Source organism: Catharus ustulatus, chromosome 1, assembly GCF_009819885.2.
Source record: "Catharus ustulatus isolate bCatUst1 chromosome 1, bCatUst1.pri.v2, whole genome shotgun sequence".
NCBI lineage: Eukaryota > Metazoa > Chordata > Aves > Passeriformes > Turdidae > Catharus > Catharus ustulatus.
The window spans coordinates 46,584,573-46,604,106 of record NC_046221.1 but is presented as its reverse complement, the minus strand read 5'-3'; the positions used below and the strand labels follow the sequence as shown (position 1 = coordinate 46,604,106).

General features: G+C 40.5%; 1 protein-coding gene across 1 annotated transcript in view; it reads left to right on the top strand.

The window, feature by feature from the left end:
* Window positions 1-5,091: 5,091 nt before the first annotated feature.
* Window positions 5,092-19,534, top strand: part of TRAK1 (trafficking kinesin protein 1) — a 114,317-nt gene continuing 99,874 nt past the window's right edge. The window contains 1 exon segment of the mRNA XM_042780203.1: window positions 5,092-5,177. Coding sequence (XP_042636137.1) covers window positions 5,092-5,177 — 86 coding nt within the window.

Here is a 19,534-nt window from a genome sequence, read left to right as displayed (position 1 = left end):
TTTTCTTGGTAGAGACTTTGTGTTTACAGCTCCCAACCAACCAAAGAGTTTAAACTTAAGCAGCCATAGTGTTAATTTAAATTGTCTTTTAGCTGGTAGCTTTCAGTTCTATAGTCAACTCCATTGCAGCAATACTGTTGTGCAAATCCGAACTGTCATAGCTATACTAACTGGATTTACTAGACTGTAACTGAGGGCAGAAGTGGACCTTTGGTTGACTTTACTGCTACATGAACTTAGTCCTAACAATTGTGATGGTTATGTGGCAACATTTAAAAAATGAAGAGATCAGTTTAGTGTTTTGGATTGGCAGATGCAGGCTGAACAAAGGTCAGGCTACTTAGAGGCATACAGGAGTTTGTTGGAATTGTCTTCTCTAATGTTAAGTAGCAGTTGAGTTCTCACCTAAGTTGTCTACCCCCTAAAGCGCACTTAATTTTTGGAGGATTGTGGGTGTAAAAATGGAAATACTGAATTTTTATCTTTGGTTTTAATCTAGTATCTATTCTGAAATATTTTGGTTTTAATAGTTACAGCCAGTATTTAATAATGGGTTTGGAGGCAGATGGAATTTGGGCTTGAGGGAGGGACAGCATATGCATGCTGTCTGCTTTTCTACTGGGAACCTCCTGACACTGTCTTGGGGCCTTTTAACATAATCGGGATGACACCAAGCCAGTTCTTGTTTCAAACGAGCTGACAATCTATTCAGTTTGTGCTGTCTGTCTTTTTTTAAACTGATTTCAGAAAAAAACCACACAGTCTTTCGTACCTGTTTACCATCTGGAAAATGAGGCTCCCGTGTGGATAGGGGCAGATGTACTGAATGTTTGATGGAGCCCCCTGCAACTGCTGCCTCTTACCGCAGGCTGGCTGTACCTGGCTCTGATCTCTGCTCCTCAACCAGTCTCTGCAGGTCCCTGGCATGGGCTCCTGTGCAAGTCTGTCAAATGGATACTGAACTCTCTAATAATTCCTCTTTTCCCCAAGAGCCATTTTCACTGAGATACCCTATGTAAGTATCCTCACTGCTTGTCTTCTACTCTGCTCTTTCATGCTAACACTGAATAGTAAGGTTACTTTTAAACGTGAACTTCCTGCTTTGTTCATACTGATATATGTTGTAGAACCTGGGCAAGAATTGTTTGGTTTAATTCAAAGGAAGAAAATTTACACACTCCAGAGTAAGGAAGAACCTGTTCTTTCCATCTTTAAATAAGAATGACCCACAGTGGTTGATTCAAACTGGAAACCACTTGTTTACTTGGCACATCCCATGGAGACACACTTGCAGCTGTCTTGTGTAGTGTGGGTGTGTGGAGTGAGCACACTGTATGTAGAAAAGGAGGACAAGAGGCAGGGATGAGATCTCAGGGTGTCTTTCGTTTGTTTTAATCCTCAGTAAAACTTTCCCTGCTGATTATCTGGAATAGGTGAATTCAACTGGTTGACATTTTTGCATAACTCAATGACAGCGGTCAGTTGGGTACTGCCATTGGGATACCACACAAAACTGAGGCAGGGAAGGATCTTTTGTTTTCTGCTTCTGCCCATGGGAGTTTTTTTTTCTGTCTATATGGTACAGATTGGTAAAAAACCTGTGTGTTTTTATTCAGTTGTGTATTTGGGGGAGGAGAGTGAGAATGGTGGTACCTTTGTTTTTTGTTTCTTGGGGTATAGGACTACCAAGACAGAAAGGTAGTATTTCGGGGAAATGCTGCTTTTGTTTTAGTTTTGTTTCTGAGGTTGAGTTACTTTTAACTTACTTTGACACTAGACCATATTAGATATACATTAGATGAGGAAGAAAGTAGAGAGTTCTTGTGTTCCTCAGGCCTATTTTTGCAAGGTCTTAAATCTGTCTGAATTAATTCTGAACTCAGTCTGTATTTGGCTTAAATATTTTTATATAAATTCTGAACTTTTGTATTTGGTTTACAGCTTTCTTATAGTAGCCATCTAAATTATTTTATACTTTTAATATTAGTCAACAACTCTACTCACTTGCTCAGGAAATAATCTGCTCTTTACTGACTATATCTAGATATCTGAAAAGCTGAGTCACATTCCAAATGTTCTAGTTCTGAGTAATAATTTATCCTGCCTACATACAGCGTTTTCAGAGAAGCTGGTGGGGAAGGATTTTGGACTGAACACATACTTGCTTGTGTGGATTTGAAAGGGCGGTGTAGGGATATCCTTCACCAGAAAAATGATCCACAGTTTTCTTTGTAAACTTTCTTGGTTCGTTATTTCAGTTTGGAACTTAGCACTCACTGGGTCCAATACAGTTACTACAAAGGACAAACTTTTATTACCTTGCAATAGAAAAACAACGCAAGTTATTAGCACAGTGACTCCTTCCTCAGGTTTCTCTTGATTGTTTTTAAAGACAGTGATTTTTTATTCCCTACCACCAAGCTAAGATGGTAGCAAAAGTTATATTGCAAACTGATAAAATAATTTAGAAACATTAGATTGAAATACATGGTAGGTAAAGAAAATCAAGAATTTTTTGTGCTTTACATGTAGGCTTATTATAAAGGTGGGAGGGTTTTAGTTTGGGGTGTTTTTTCCCGTAGCAAATGGACTATCAAAGAATCAATGTACCAGGCAGTTGATTTATATTACTTGAAACAACTTTGCTGTACTATCACAAAGCAGACACTCTTGAGGGTGTGCAGTGTGAGTAGATGGATGGTAATAGGTCGTACAGTGCTGGATTGGTGCTGCTTTGTTGATGCAATGGGTAGGCAGGAGCCACCTGGCTAATGTCTTGAGGCTTTGAAGGCTGTATTGTGTCAGCAAGGTGACCTCATAAAATCTATGTGTAAATAGCCTATCTGTCTGTATCTATACCAGATTTAGTTGCCAGTCAACTAGAGTTAAATCCTAATTTATTTCCCTTGATATTTAACAGTGGGACAGTCTGGCAGAGGATAAATAATTTTACTGCCAGTTCATTCTTGATTATAGTGTCAGCAAATGTTCCTGCTGCTGAAGATATGTGGGCAAGACAGATGGACGATGGTAATTACATGGACTCATTGGGAAACCTAAAAGAAAAGTGTTGGTTGAAAAATTCTTAGTTCTCAGGAAAAACTGTTTTGCAACTTAATTTAAAAATTAATGAGAACAAAAAAGTATCTTTTCACAAGATACTTCACTACCTTCTGTGATTTCGGGGAAGCATATCTTGAAATCCCAACTTGTACAGAAAGGGTATGAACAGGAAATCTCATTTAGTTCTCCGTGTTTCTGGAAAGAAACACTTTTCTCTGCAATCTCAGCCTTTAAAAGAGTATTTTATTCCCTTCCTTGACCACTCTAAGTGCTGTATTTGCATATTGCTGCAAATGTTTTTTCTGGTTTGTCTTTAACTGATCACTGGATGTCTAGTGCTGTGTTTCTTTCCTTTCTTTTTTTCTTTTTTGCATCCTTTGGTAAGAAAGGAGACTTCAGTTCTGTGTGAAAAAAATTTGTTTTTCTTTAAATCTTATTGTTTCACTATCAGGCTCAAATTTGATTTCTTTTACTGCAGGTGTTTCAGTTCATGCTTATGGTGAAGAATAGAAATGCACATGAGGATAGAATTATATTTGCAAATGTAAATTGCCTCATCAAATCCACTATTCACCATATGGTGAATTTCAGTCTGCTATCATCATAGCCTGATGCTTGGAACAGGTTTGCACTTCTGTATGTTAAAACTTGGAAGTCAGGAGTGTTGTGAAGCAGGAAAACTGTGTTGTTAAAAGGCACTGGGAATACTTGCAGCTTCACTGATCAAGTAAATGACAGTTCATGTATCCTAAAGACTGGATGTTATCCAGTTATGCAGTTATGCTCAGTTTGGAATTGAAGAATAATCATAGAATCAGAACGTTTTGGGTTAGAAGGGACTTCTTTTAAAAGGATTTTTTTTATTAGAGCAGAGTGGAGTTGCCAGCAGCCAAAAGCTTGATGCAATGGGAAGCACTGGTAAGTAATAATGGGTAAGCAAATGGTAAGTAACCATTGATGTGTGAGTCTTTTGATTAACTGCAATTGAACTTTTAAAAATCTCTTTAGTTAGACGTGATCGGGGAGGTGATTTCTAATAAGCAAAATCAGATGAGAAATGCTTAAAATTGTGTAACTTGTTCTTAGGTCTGAAGGAACATCTGGTTTGGAATACTTTTTTCACAGAGGAAGTTGCATTTCATATCTACAAAGATTCAGAAGTTTATCCTTGGTTCAGGCTTGCCCCTGGAAGACACTGTTTACGCATCCTTTGTTTTGACCTTTTGTTTTAATTTGGATCAGTCCACAAAAAAATCTGCTCGGAGAAGAGGTGCTACAATGCCAAACGTTTTCTTAATGTGAGGGAAGGATGGCTGAGAACTGTTGTGGCTTGTCTTGGAGGAGAAGTTAAGAAAGGAAATTGCTCACAGTTTTCTTGAGGAATGATAAAATATTTCCAAATTCATAGAAGTCTGTCAGGGTGACAGGTCATGCCCTATATAAAATGCCACTTTGAGAAGGGCAGAGTTTGTGACTGGCTTTACCTTGAAGGATAATTTCAAGAAAAAGGGGTTTAATTTGTTGCAGTATGTGTGATTGCAAGAAGAGCTGGTAGCTCTGTTCTCTCATGAGTGTTTCAACACATGCACCAGAAAGCCTTATAAAGTATGGCTTTATTTTGCTCTGTAGATAAATCTTACTACTTTTGTGAAGACTCTGGAAACACTTGCAGTGTTTTCCTGATGTTTAGAAGGAAAAGATTTGCTACCATCTGTTCTGTCCAGAGGATTTTTATGTATGGTTGTCTATACAGCTTTGTTTTTAAATTAAAAATTTTGGATACAGTTATGGATGTAGATATTGTGATTTTAAAGATCAAGGTTTTAATGCAGCAGACTGAAAAGAGGAGTAGCCTAACACTGTTTGATTCAGTTTGGTAGTTTGTGTAGCTGCTCTGCCAAGAGAGGGTGAGGAAACTTGTGTGCGAGCCAAAGTTTCAATTGCATTCAAATGACCTTACAGCATCAAGAACTGCTCATGTCGGGGAAACAAAAATAGAAGCAACACTTAAGCAAACCTGCTGGCCAAATGGTGAGATTCTGGTGGGGAAAAGGAGACACAAAAAAGGAGGAATGCTGTGCAGATGATCTGGAGCAAAAGGAGTTGAAAAGCAGGTACAGCAGGGGCTGGTACAGAGCCGTAATCCCCCAATTCTGTTTGTTATCTTAAAGCTGAGCTTTGACTGTAGTATGTATGTAGTGTGTGTGTGCAGAGGCATTGTTGGCCATGTTTGAAATTAACTCAGACAAAACAAAGAAACATGGCAAACGCTGCTTTAGTACTTTTCATTTTCCCTTAGTCAGCAAGAATTGAGTGCTGTTTTTTGGCTGTTGCACTGTATAACGCTGCCCAGCGTCTTTCTCAAATACTGCTGAGCTGCTGTTGTGTTCTCAGATGCAGCTTTAGACTGGTGGGTCAGGGGTACAGACTTTTGGTGTTGAAAAGTAGGTTAGTGACAGTCCACTCTGCTTCAGTGGGTCAAGGATGACTGTTTACTGTGGTTGTCTCCCTCCCTGCCTCCATGTCTAACGTTAGTGAATTGGCAGGTTATTTACTGCCATGAGATTTTTTTGAGAATAAACCAGAAGGAATCTGAGCTAATATTTTAAGGTTACGGATAAAACTACTGTGGGTGTCTGGTCTCTTAAGCTGTGGTATCATTGTTAAATATGTGCTATGTTGGAAACAGGCAGATGGGTGCAAGAGGAATTACTTGAACACCTTTACAGCTTTCAGCTGCAAAGAAATTGAGGTATTCGTGTTGTCCTATGTAGGACATTTAACTTGTCACTAATTCCTGTTTGCAATCCTGGTGTTAATATTTATATGCTATGTGTATTAATCTTTGTATATACTGATAGGTAATTTGGTAGCTCGTAGTCCATTTATTGAAGCATACCATTAGTGATGCCTGTCTCACTGGTAACCTGGACTTCATTCTGTTAAAATGAAAATTCTTACAATATAAAGAGCTTAGACATGAGTGTTTCCTTTGAAACATGGACTAAGGTTGGTGTCATTTTATTAAGCTTATTTTCTGGATGTGATTTGAGTTTGCTATTCTTATCTGTATTTAAATTCAAAACCAGAACTTTAAAACAGAAAAAAAAAAAAGCAACCCTGTTCAGAATTATTCATGAATTATGAGCAATGTGAACGTTTTTCTTTGTAGAACTTTTTTTTGAGAACAGTTTTTCTTTTCAATTAAAATGACTCTGGAATCCTAGATTGCTGTTGGAGAGTTACATTCTTGTATTTTGGTGGCTGGAAGGCAGGAAAGCTCTTTAGATTCTTCCCCCCAACCTGATCTTCATTACTGTGATCAAACAAGGAGCAACTTTTTATAATTTGCTTTGCAACCGCTTCTAATCAAGTTTATTTTTTATGTGTTCTTTGTTACAAAGCCCATTTTGACTTTTAAAGTAGTTTCAAGGGCCTTTCTATCATTGGGAGCTTTTGAGCATGCCCATAATAGCTGTTCCTTGCTGTGTGATTGACTGACTTGAAGGAAGCTGACATTTCTTAGTGAAATGCTTTGCATTTTAAAACTTTATAAAAATACTCCGGATATGGACTACCTACAATACCTAAAATCCTTAACACGCTCAAAAATCCCAGTGCTACAATTGTTTTCAGACTATTGTAGGAAAGCAAAAGGAAGGAAACGAGAGCTTTTGTAGAGCTTTTAGCATCTCCGACATGACATTGCAAAGTACAGGAATGTAATGGTAGTTGGGCAGAGATGGAGCTCATATCAGGCAGAAAGAATACCCTTATTGTTGTTTTATTCTAATCCCCTTCCTGTTCCCACTGATTCAGATAGGATTATATTGCAACAGAACTGCACATAAATACTAGTAGAAGCCCATGGGCTCGGGGAGTAGGCTAAGAAAGACCAAAGTGTTCTTGAGTGAAATACATCTGATGGGCTCTTGATGGGCTCTTGTTTATTTCTGTATGGCTCACTTTTTTTTTTTCTCTTGTAAATTCACATTTCACCTCCTGATAAAGAGTATAAAGGTAAAGTAAATACAATGAATTTTTCTCCCTATTTACTTAACTTACCCACATTGCTTTTTCTTTAAGGTAAGTCTACTTCCAGTAAAGTACAGTAAATTCACGAATACAAGCCGCACTGAATATAAGCTGCATCTCTGGGTGTTGGCAAATATTTTGTTTTTTGTCCATAAATAAGCCGCACCCAAGTATAAGCCGCTCTGTCATTCGCAGCGAGGACCCGCATGCAACAAAATTGCCAAATAGTAACAGAAGGGCGACAGGGCGGGGTTTACTGGCTCGGCTCGGGCTGTGCAGGCTCAGCCCGCTAGGGGCTACCGACGGGGCCAGGTAGCCCAGCCCGGCGGGGCCACTGGGAGCCAGCCGCCGCTGCCACTGGGCTCGGTCACCACGGCCCGGCGCTGCCCTGTGGTGGCAGGCAGGGACGGAGCCCCCCCCGCTCCCGTGGCGGCGGCGGCGGGCGGGGATGGAGCCCCCCGCCGCCTCCCCGAGCCGCGGCAGTGGCGGACCCGGGTCCCCTGCCGCCTCCCAGAGCCGTGGCAGTGGCGGCCCGGGTCCCTCCCCTCCTCCCCGGGCCGCGGCAGTGGCGGCCCGGGTCCCCCGCCGCCTCCCAGAGCCGCGGCGGCGGGCGGCCCGGGTCCCCCGCCGCCTCCCAGAGCCGCGGCAGTGGCGGCCCGGGTCCCCCCGTCTCTTCCCCAGGCTACGGCAGAGGAGGGAAGGAAAGAGATCTCCCTCCTCTCTCCTCACCCCCCCGTGCTGCCTGCAGGCAACCAGGCTCCACCCGTGGTACAACAGAGTAACAATTTGTAACAATCTCAAAATGCCGGCTTTGCTCGGTACTCTGGCTGGCACTTCTGAGGTTGTAAATGTAAGAAAATTGTTCACGTATTAGCCGCTCCTGAGTATTAGCCGCATTTCCGGTTTAGGAGCAGAATCTTAGTCAAATTGGTGCGGCTTTTATTCGTGAAATTACTGTACTTGTATTCATCACAGAGTGGCTCAGAATTTGTCCCCACTGTTTTTTGTTTGTCTCTAAAATACAGAGGAACTGCTGCCTTGCACAGGTCTTGAGCAATTTTCAGTTTGTAGAGAGAAAGTCTTTTTGAAGGAACATGTTAAAAGAGATATTTTCAACATTTACTTCTTCTCAAACCCTGAACTTTCTACCACACCCACTTTGTGTATCCCTGGTGTTGCTGTTAAATGTATCTACTGCAATAAAATGGAGTGCAATCAAAAGAAATGTTTCTTTCTGGTTAACTGTGTACTAGGAAGGAAAATTGAACACAGATGAAATTTATGTCAAAGGTGCTGTAAGAAGCAGGAGGTCTTGTCCAGCGAGCAGTTGGTTCCACACATGTGAAGGGAGCTTGGATGAAAGCAAACAGTAAGTCTGTACTAGAACTTGCAGTCCATACAGACTAACAAGAAAATAGAATAACTTAAATGTTTAAACAGAACTGAAAGTATTGGGGCTGATTTACAATACATTTACTAGCCTTCCTAACTAGAACTTCCTGTTGAAATTATTCTGAGACAATTCAAATATGATGTTAAAGACTGAGGAGGATGTATGACCTTTTAGAGTGGTACAGTTTGCCTTCAAGTCACCATGAGGCTGTTACAGGAATTACTGGGAAAACCTGAAAATCATAAATGACAGGAGTGTATTTCACTTTCTGTGTTCCATGTTGTTAGATTTTTAAGTACCATAATATTTTCTCATCAACTCTGATAATTTTTTTGCCTTTTATCCCACCTCATTCTGAAATCCACTTTCTCTAAAAGAGATGAAATATGCTTCCAGATGTCATGTGACTTCTCACATACAAGATTTCATCAGAGAACGGGAACTGAAGGTGAAAAAGGTAGCTGACAAAGAAACTTTCGATAAGGAGATGCAGAAAGAATAACTACCTAGATAGGCTCTAAACATCATGTGAACTTTAAGCCACTCAAGAGCTTAATTTAGTGGAAGACTGACCCGAGAGGCTTAATATAGACAGCTCAGATATCATGTGGAAACTCTAATATAGACATGTATTGATATGAGAGACCTTGAGCTTATTTTTATTTGTTCCTGATCAGATCATTTGTTTGCTTCCCTACCTTAACCCCACTCTTTATTCTCAGGAAATGCAGTAAAATGGCAGCTGTTACTGCACAGCTACACCTGTCTCTACCAGGGAGAGTGAAGGAAAATTGGCTTTTTGATACTGGCACTTGTTTTGATTTGCTCAGCATTCAGTGGAATCTTCAGTAAACTTTTTTGGTGCTCCTCCTAATAATTTTGAGTGGGAATAAGTGAAATAAGTAGTGACTCTGGTCAGGATATCCTTCTGCTTGCTGAGAAGCATTAGTGACTTCTGAAGGATGCAAGGTCATTGAGATTTCTACTCTTTTTCCTTTCTTTATTTCTCTTTATGTCTTAGAACTAGTTTATTTGTATGTCTCCCAGCGTTGTAGCTTCAAATTATAGCTATTACATTAACAGCACCCTGATTTTTAACTCTGTTCAGAAAACTCCTTCTTTCTTGCTTGGTCATTAACAAAACCTGAGTAGGAAGGTCACAGTTTAACTGATGTGACTTGCCCTCTGATGGAAGTCATGGGAAAAACAAGTGGATGGGTGGATTTCTTCTATGTTTATAGTAGCCATGGAAGGTTGCGCTTTGTTAAAATCTCCATCAGGCTTAGGAAAAAAGCTGCTCATACTCTTAAATCTTTACTTTAAAAAAAAAAAAGGTTTTCAAGTATCACTTCAGCTCTTACCAGAAATTTATTTGGAATAAAACCATACTGTTGGTTTGGAAGCAGCTGGGGATTTTAGCTGTACAAGGAAAAAAATTACCTGGAGTAGGTGGTGTTAATACTGCTCTGAGTCTTACTAAAATTACAGTCCTTAATGCAATCACCTTTTATGACATGTAATTATACTTATGGATCTGTAATTTCATAACTGGTGAATTTAGTTTGGGAAGTAATGTTATAAAAGCAAGAGTGTTGTCCTCCATGTGAACACCTGAAATACCTCAACATCCTGACAAAACCGGAGTAAGTAGGGCACCTTCATGTTCAAAAATATTTTAAACTGATGGTGAATGTTCCACTACTTAAATTCTCAGTGAACAAAGATAACTTCTATGAATCATACAGAATAAGGGGAGGACTAAGAGTCAGACCAAGGCTTTTGTTGGTTGGTTGTAGAGTTTTGGCTGTCATGACACAAGAACCATGTTGTTCATCCTTTTTAAATAAATCACAGTATTCTTCTGTGGTAGCACTGAGTGGTAGGAGTTGCAGAAATTTGTGATCCTCACAGGGAGGACAGTTTTGTGTATGAAATTTCTGAGTCTTGCATTTTGTGTGTCTTTCTGAGAGATGGCAAGTTGCTTTTGAATTAAAAAGTAACAAATACAGAGTTTGTAAGATAAACAAGTGACTGGGTTTTTTTGTGTGGAAACACTCTTTCCATTTCATAAAGTGCCATTAAAATTATTCTGCCTTCTCAGGGCTTGAAGGAAACATGCTTTGCATACCTTTTGGAGGCTAACTGGCCTTTAATTCTGTAGCTCAGGGGTTTGCATAATAAAGGATTTCATGTGCATTTTTCTATAGTGATCACGGCATGCAGTGAAGCACCAAAAACAACAATGCAGGTATCCACACAGATGTGGCCTGGGCCTTTTACTCCCTTGTCTGTTTTATTACGGTTTTATAGCAGGAAAAATAACTTTGAATGTGGAGGGCCTTCCACTTGCTTACAGAATGTTACATGCTCATTCTGAAGACTTCCACATGGAAGTCATGGAAGACTGCTGAATTGAAAACCTATATATTATCAAGTGCATTAATTTCAAATTATCAATATGATTCTAACATATTTAGATCTTACAGTAAGTATTACTTATAATGCAAAACCCTCAACTTTCTGAGATTGCCTGTAAAATATCTGTCACTTGGGGAAAAAAATACCTGTTCTGTCTGTGGTCATGGATGGGTATGCAGTAGAGGCTTCCTTGCCTCTGCAACAATTCTTTAGTCTGCCTTTTCACTCTCTCCCGTCATCAGACTGAGCTGTGGAGCTGTTACTAAGTTTGCAGAAATGCTTTCCGCTGATAATATGCATGTCTTGTAGTTGAGAAGTTATTTTTAGCAGTCTGGTGAGACTCTCAGAGTCACTGAGGGACAGAGCCTTGGTGGAGATTGGAAAAGGAATTGGAATGGGCTAGAGGAAAATGGTACCTTTCATTCCCAACTGTCTTTTTCTATTTTTTACAACGTTGTTCTCTCCTGGTAACTTGCAAAGAAAAGGCACGTTTCTGAGGTTTGTAACATTGTGTTTAGCTGGGAATAATCTCTGTGTTACTGAGGCGAAATTGGTAGAATTGCATGAATGGAAACTTCCATTTTCACTATGATGATGTTAAAGGACTGCCCGGATCTCAATGGACACCTTTTAGCTAGAGTGAATCTCAGTGAATACATGCTGCTCTTCACTCTGGCATAGTGGAAAGACTGATTTCAGACAGTTTGTATGAAGTCAGAGTTATATTAATCTCTTCACTGCGTTTGCTATTGTACGAGACCTTTTCCTGACTGTATAGTATCCAAGAAAAGTTAATGCAGACAACAGTACCACTGAAAAAGCAAATTGTTTTAAATTGTGGAACCTTTAATTTGACCGTAATACTCAGGTACAAGGAGTTTCTTTTTCATGTTTAAAATATGGTAAAACTCCCATGAGGCTCAATTTGACCTATTTTATTCGCAGAACTATTATGTAAAAAGATTGCTGAGGCAGAAAAATAGCAGAAAGCAAAAGAGGGTCCACCAGTTTACATGCTTATGTGCTGAAAGCTGCTGTTTTTCCCAGATGGCAGAATAGCTAGTGGATTCACCTAAGTAAATTGCTGTGCTTTTCTGCTCTTCCAACATTTTCTTATTTTTTGTGTGTTTTGTTTTAGTGCTATAATTAAAGGTCACCCCCAGTCTCAGTCTCCACGTGCATGGCTGAGTGAATGAATTTTTCTTTCATGTTTATCTTTGCAGAGAAAATCTGTGGGTGGAAAATTTTAAATGCGATTCAGAGTGGTTTGGGACTTCTCTAAATGACGTACCTGGGAATGCTGCCACATAGCAGATGCATTTCAGTGATGTGTATTTCACTGCTGTAGGACACCAAAGATGAAGGTAGGCTGTGGCAGTTGCTACTGACAGTGTTCATGAAGTAACACTTCATGCACGAGAAGATTAGCAGGCATGACGCAGAGCATCCTTCTTTCTTCTTATTTTGGGGTAGGTTTTATAAGTTCCACCATACTATTTCTTTATACTGGAGTAGTGTCATTTATCTGATATGAAAAAACTTCTCCCTTTCTTACTTTGCAGGTATTTGTCTTGTGTTTCCTCAGAGCAGTCAGGATGGGTTCGTGCTGAGTGTCATCTCTTTATTTTCAGTTGTAAGCGTTGGTCCTGCTCACAGTATTGTGTGATGGCAAACTTTTGTGCTATATGTTGCAGCTGTCTGGATTTTTTGGGGCTTCATCCGGTGGTGCACTATAATGTCTATATTGTCTGTATAGGACAGTTTTGTATAGGAAAGTTTTGCCTGTGGCGCTTCAGTTTCGTAGAGCGGAATATTTTCTGCCCTCTCTCAGGTAGAACATGTGATATACTCTGGATAATTTGCAAACTTGCTTAGCTGAAGTTCAGTTTTATTTTTACAGCTTGTAAAAAACAAACTAACAAAACAAAAAAACGAAAACAAACACCTCAGTTTGTAATTTGTCTGAAGACCACAGGCCATAATGGTAAAAACCTGGTGGCTGTGGTGATGTCCCTTGTCTTACAGCAAAGAGAATTGGTGATGAATGCAAACTGTACTATGGTAGCTAAACATTAAATATTTGGTTTTAAAGAGTTTATGGCATGCATGTCTCTGCTGAGGCTGATGATTGTGCTGAATAACATAAAAATGATGTGGTTAGTGTCCTCTCTAGTTGCCTTTAACTTTGCGCTGTGAATGTCCTGTCAGCGCTGTGCAGCTGTATTACCTGCATGCATGTTTGGACCAAGGGTAGAGCATACTCAAATCCTCTTCCTGCTTTCATTGGTAGGAATATACACTGCCACTGTGGACTAATGCACATTCTACATTATTTTGACCTGATTTGCAAATAGATGTATAAATTCAAGGAAATAAGCAGAATTGATTCATGTATCTGCAATGATGTAGTTGTGACACATGACTGCAAAATCAAGCTTCTTATTGAATTAGAATAAACTTGTAGAAGGGGAAGGAGGAAAAATCTGTCAGAATTCAGAAACCTGCATGTCACAAATGCACTGCAGCAGCAAGAAAATAGTAGTCTTTATTCTAGCTGTATGTTTGAGGTTTGTGTGGTTTTTTAAATGCACTATAAATTGCTATCTCCTTATAGGGCCATTTAAAAATGAGCAACTTTGTTTTTCAGTGAATTCAGGTCTGAACACAATGTAAAGATTGAGAAAGAATGGAATTCTATGAAATGGCACTATTGGGCAAAATTTTCTGAGAACTTGGAAAAAAAAGCCAAAAGCAACCCACCAAAAAGCCCAGAGCATACTTCCAGTTCTTGAGTCATCTGTTGTCTGTATCTGGGCTTGTTTTACATTTTTCCTTCCTACCTCACTGTAGATTTAGCATGAATTATCAGAAATCAGTGGGAACTGTAAAAAACCCTTTTATTCCATATCAACATGGCTGTATGAGCACTAATTTAGCAGTAGGATTCTCTGGGAGACCATGTGGGTATATGCTGTGGTGTTTGCTTGGAGTTTCATGGTCTGTTCTGGCAGAACTGGTCTCTTCCCTGACCCGTCTGGCATACTGGGCAAGTGATCTTAGCCTAGAAAGTTATGGATCTAAGTCAAGCTGCTGACCTTTTCTTCCTGCTTATTAATAAACTTTCCTGTTTCTCCTGCAGTCAGTGTACAGAGTGAGGCTGGGGAAGAGCATTTCAGCAGCGTTTCACCCTGCTGAGAAGGTGGCAGCGTGCCTTTCTCAGGTTGCACAGAGACACTTTTGGCTGCGGACTGGAGCTGTGCAGGCAGCTGCTGTGGGTGACAGTGCCTGTGGAGTGTGCACTGAACAACAGCTTTTGAAGAAAGGGCACAAGTGGTGGAACTGCAAACCTGCCATGGAAGACAGAGAGGCCGGGAAAGGTTCTGGTGCAGCTTGTTGTTGCCAACACATTCACCCCAGAGGGGCTGTGCTAGACTTACTGCTCCTTGAAAGCTGGCTGCCTTTCTAAACTGCAGGACTATGGCTTATTTTGACCTTGACCTGTCAGTTGCTGGTGTTGGTGATGATGGAAGTTTACAAGGGAATTACTGCTCAGCTTGAGTCACGGGAAACTTATCTGTGCTTCCTGTTTTGGCCATGGAGATTCCAACTTAATGATGAATATCAATAGGGTGTTTGTATTCAATAATACAACGAGTAAATGAGGTATATGCATTCTATTTCTTCTTCCTTTTCTGTTTCCATGGTGAGGGACAGATGTGTGAAAACTGAGTCATGGACCTAACAGAGACATTAAAGTGCACAAAAGAGAAATGTAATATTGTAAAGAGAGGGTTTTAAAATTATGGCAGAGTGTTTTGCTGAGAACAGAAAATGGTTCTCAGTGGAAATTGAGGGTCATGCTGAACGCTGCATTTGGTACAGGTGAATAAACAGTGTATTTCTGAAAACTGCATCTGGATCCGGAACAGCAAGGGACGTAAGGATGGTCTAGTGTAGCCACATCTCTACTATGCACTAGGAATAGCTACAATATTTAATGGCATGTATCCTGGTAGAGGAAATACTGCAGTTTTTACTTTAGAATACAATATTGTGTTTTGCTTGAACTGCTGCATGAACTGTCTGGACTGCTATGTTCTTCTGATCCATGGGATGACCAAGAATTTGTTAAACAAAACTGAAACTTACCTGCATGGAGCAAGTGATAACTCAGAGATCTTTGCCATTATTTGGCATACTTTTTAATGTTATTCCAGCATTTCTTACTGAAAATTGTGTTTGAGCCCAAACTCCCAGGCAGATACACTGTAATATTTCACCTTACTTATGCTTAAGCATGTCTAAATTTAAATCAAAAGCTTTCCTACATGAACTGTAAACAAGTTAAGTAGATTGACTTTGTTTCAGGGAAGTCAGTGCCCACATAGAATATAAAAGTATTTTTCTAAAATTTCTCTCTTTTAATTATGTGATATGCAGTCTTTTCTACCCAAGTTCTTTTTTTCCCTTCTGCCACATTAAGTTTCAAGGAATTGCTCTCCAGACCTTCTTCAATAGCAAGGAGAGCTTCATATTCTCTTTTGACATTAAAAGAGATATGATAAAGCTTTGATTTCTACTGTAAGAACATATTAGACAGAGAACTGAAAATTAATGAAGGCTTAAATGAGGAAATTGAGGTGTTCTGTCTCCAAGTACTTCTTAATATAACTGGCTTCAGTTGTCAAATCTTGGCTTCTTTTTTTAACTTTTTTTTGGCTCAAACAGGAGTTTATGTATCAAATGAACAACCTACACAGGGAATTAAAGACTAGGTAGAGAGATCTGTTCCTATCAGGAAATCCTGTGTTTATGTTGAGGATTATACTTGTAGGCATTGCTTTCCATTTTAGCTGTTGTTCTTGAAATCTGAATCTTCCCTTGACAGAAACTTACTTCATGCACAAATCAAAAATGTGAGTCTTTCAAATAGACAGATTATGACTTTGGCTTTAGTGATACTTTCCTATGATCTCAAAATGTATCATCTTCTTCAAATATAACAGTGGGCAGTTAAAATCCAGAGGATATTCCAGTCTTATGACAGTTATTTTGAGAAAACTGAGTATTGGGAATGATAACTTTCCTTGTGCTAGAGTATGTATGAGTCAAGGGAAATGAATTCTAATTGTGGTTCTGAGGCTGATAGGACCATTGCTCTGCCAAGTGAGGTAATGAAAAAACATCTTGAAGGAAGGCATTTCTAAGCATACAGTAATTTCACGATTACAAGCCGCACTGACTATAAGCTGCATCTCCGGGTGTCGGCAACATTTCGTTCTTTGTCCATACACAAGCCGCACCTGATTATAAGCCGTTCTGTTGTTCGCAGGGAGGACCCGTGTGCAACAAAGTTGCCAGTTAGTAACAGAATTGCGGGATGGCGGGGTTTACTGGCTCGGCTCGGGCCATGTGGGCTCGGCCTGCTCGGGGCTACCGACGGGGCCAGGTGGCCCAGCTCGGCGCTGCCGCTCAGCGGGGCCACTCAGGGCCAGCCACCACTGCCACCGGGCTCACTTGCCCCGGCGTGGCGCTGCCCCGTGGCGGCAGGCAGGGACGGAGCCCACCAGCACCCGTGGGGGTGGCAACAGGCGGGGATGGAGCCTGCCTGCTCCTGTGGTGGCAGGCGGGGGCGGGAGCCCCCCGCCTCCCCCCCAGGCCTTGGGGCCGGCAGGAGGGAGCCCCTTGCCTCCCGCCAGGGCCGCAGGGCCAGCAGGAGGCAGCCCCCGCCTCCCCCCCAAGCCGCGAGGATGGCAGCACGGAGCCGCCTGCCTCTCCCTGGGGCTGCACTGCCTGAAGGAGGGAGCCCCCCACCTCCTTCCCCCGACGCTGCCGGCACAGAGTCCACCTCCACCTGCTGTGCAACAGAGTAACCAATTTGTAACAATTGTGCAATCCCGGGTTTTACTGGCAGGTGCTTGGCGCAGCACCTCGGCTGCACTTCCAGGGTTGGAAATTTCAGAAAATTTTTCACATATTAGCCGCTCCTGAGTATAAGCTGCATTTCCGGGTTTGAATCAGAATTTTAGTCAAAATGGTGTGGCTTATAATCATGAAATTACTGTACTTGTTTTGAGAGAGGCTTTCTTTTAGACTGTGGATGGGCAACATTAGTGATTACTTAAATATTTTTCAGTTGGATAAAGAAGTGCTTCAAATGCTGAATTCTCCAACCTTGTAAAGCTGCATGTTATTATCTGCATTCTTTTATATTTAGCATGTGTCAGTAATATTTTACTGAATTGCTTCAATTCCTTTTATTGCCCAAGAAAGGCTTGATTTTGATACTGTAGTATCAAAGTTCCACTTTCAGAGAAATTTCAGTCTTGCACACAAAGAATAAAATCTTTAACATATAGGAAAAATTTTTTTCTAAGAACTGTTTTCCTCATGACTTAGACTCAGTGCTTTCTGACTGGATGCTGAGATACAAATAAGTCATAAGGCATACTGATAAGTGGGGAACTGAACTGGCTGGTGGTAGAGTAGGTCAGCTTGCCTAGTCCACTTACAGTAGTTTTTGGTCCCAATTGAGATTTCCAATTGAGCAGGAGCTGTCAGGGGGCAGTTTTTGGTCAAGTTCTTTCTTACAACCATGAATCTGCTAAGTGAGGTTCAGTGTCCAGAACTATCTGTTGTGCATTTTGGAGAACATGTACATGCACACAGGACTTTATCTAAGGACAGCTTCAGAAAGTTCCTTGTCTAATGGTTATCACAACTATTTTCCAAAGTCAGTTTACAAATGGTCTGGAACCATTTGATCCATTTGCACTGAGTGAATCTACACTTACGTTTTTGTGGTTCTTGGGGGAAAGCCACAACATGGATTTCAGCTTTAGTCTGTATCTAAGTAAGATAGTCTGCAAATGAAGCAAAAACTGAACTTATATTGTATTTAATTTGTATTTATAACCCCTAGCTTAAGCTCTTGTGTAGTTCCCCCATGTAAAGAGACTTTTTTTCCAGTTTTGTTTTGTTTGGCATTGGTGGTTTGTTTTGTGTGTGTAAAGACTGTATCACAGCTTTGCTCTTGCCATTTTCATGTAAATGCCCCTTGAATTCTAAAAAACTCCGTTTTATAATCTTTGCTTGTGTGACTTTGACTTTAATGGCACTAAGCCATGGATAATTGGCTCAGTTTCCTAAAATTCCACAGCCTGTTGTTAAGATAAACATTTCTAGGTTCCCAAGAACACAGTCACATGTATATGGTAATATACTGATTATACAGAGCAACTTTTAAACAACAAGTTCTTATTTTCCTATTTTATTCTTGATGTTTACACACAAGTATCAGAAACAGAAAAATTACAGAATAATTGTGCCAGTTTTTAAACTACATTGTAACCTTCTGAGAAGGACTGTGAAATGGCTTTGTTTTGCTGTAGCCATTAGCCTGTAGGGGAGCTGGAGGGAAGCAGTCCTGCTTTGGAATGGTGTGTGTTGAGATGGACCCTCATTAGTCAGGGGCACATGTCTCAGTTGCTGGGAAGGCCATGTGACTAAGGCTTTGGTATAAGGCCCTGGATTGTTGGTTGTTTTGGAATTTGTGGTCTGGTTGTGTCACTCCTTAACACTGTACCTAAGGTGGCATGTAAGGTTCACATGTCAACAAGTGTTGGAGATCTGGCTTTCTCTGAGCTAAAAAGGGCTGTGATCTGTATTTCTCCCAGCCCGAAGGTTCAGAGAGGGGTTATAATTACAGAGTTCATGACAGAGCTACGTTCAGTTCACTCCACTCCTGTCCTCTCAAACACAACCGTGTATAGTTGAAAGTGTGGCTCCTGTACACACCTAATCAGAGATGGCAAAAGAAAATGGATGTGAGGCCCAGGGATCATAACAGCCAGTTAAGAAATTGTGGGATAGGCTTTGAGGAGCTCCGTGTGTTCAGGATTGTAAGGCAACCTTGAAGAATGATGGAGGCTCTCACTGGATTGTGCCAGTTGCTCAAGCACGTGGGGAGGCTTGCTGCCAGGGACTGAGGGCCAGCGATGCTGGTGAGCCAAAGCAGATCTTAGCATTTTACTCAGAGCTGGAATTGGTGGTCTGACTGTCCTTGGAGGTAAGCTTCCCAGTAATTCTTTCTGAAATTGCTTCTAGCAGCAACAGGCTATTCAACAATTCTTAATTTCTGAAAGAAATAAAAACCATGGTATTCTTACTCAAAAGATGGGGTTGTGATTTGTTTGTTGGTCTTATTTTTTAATAATCTTTTTATATAATTATTCAACTTAGTCCAAAGCAATAAACTCAGTCTGAAGACAAGTGGATCAGGACACAGGAGTTACAGTATGTGGATTTTGAGTTTTTTGAGTTTTGTGCTTGATTTGTTGGGGTATTTTTAGGGGAATTCACAAAAAATTTCATTCTCCTTATCCCTGCTCTCACTAACTGTATGCAATAAGAAACAGGAAAGAAAATCAGCAATCTTATGTTATATGACATTTTGTGCAAATACTTTCAGAAGGTCAGCTATTAAAATTTGAAATAATGACACTTTTTTCCAATCCTGTAAGTCAGTATTGTTTAAAATTTAAAGTGTACCAACTCCATGTGGACTCTTAGAAGTCATTGCAGAGGGTGAAAAATGAGAAATTCCTCCTGTAACACAAGAAACAC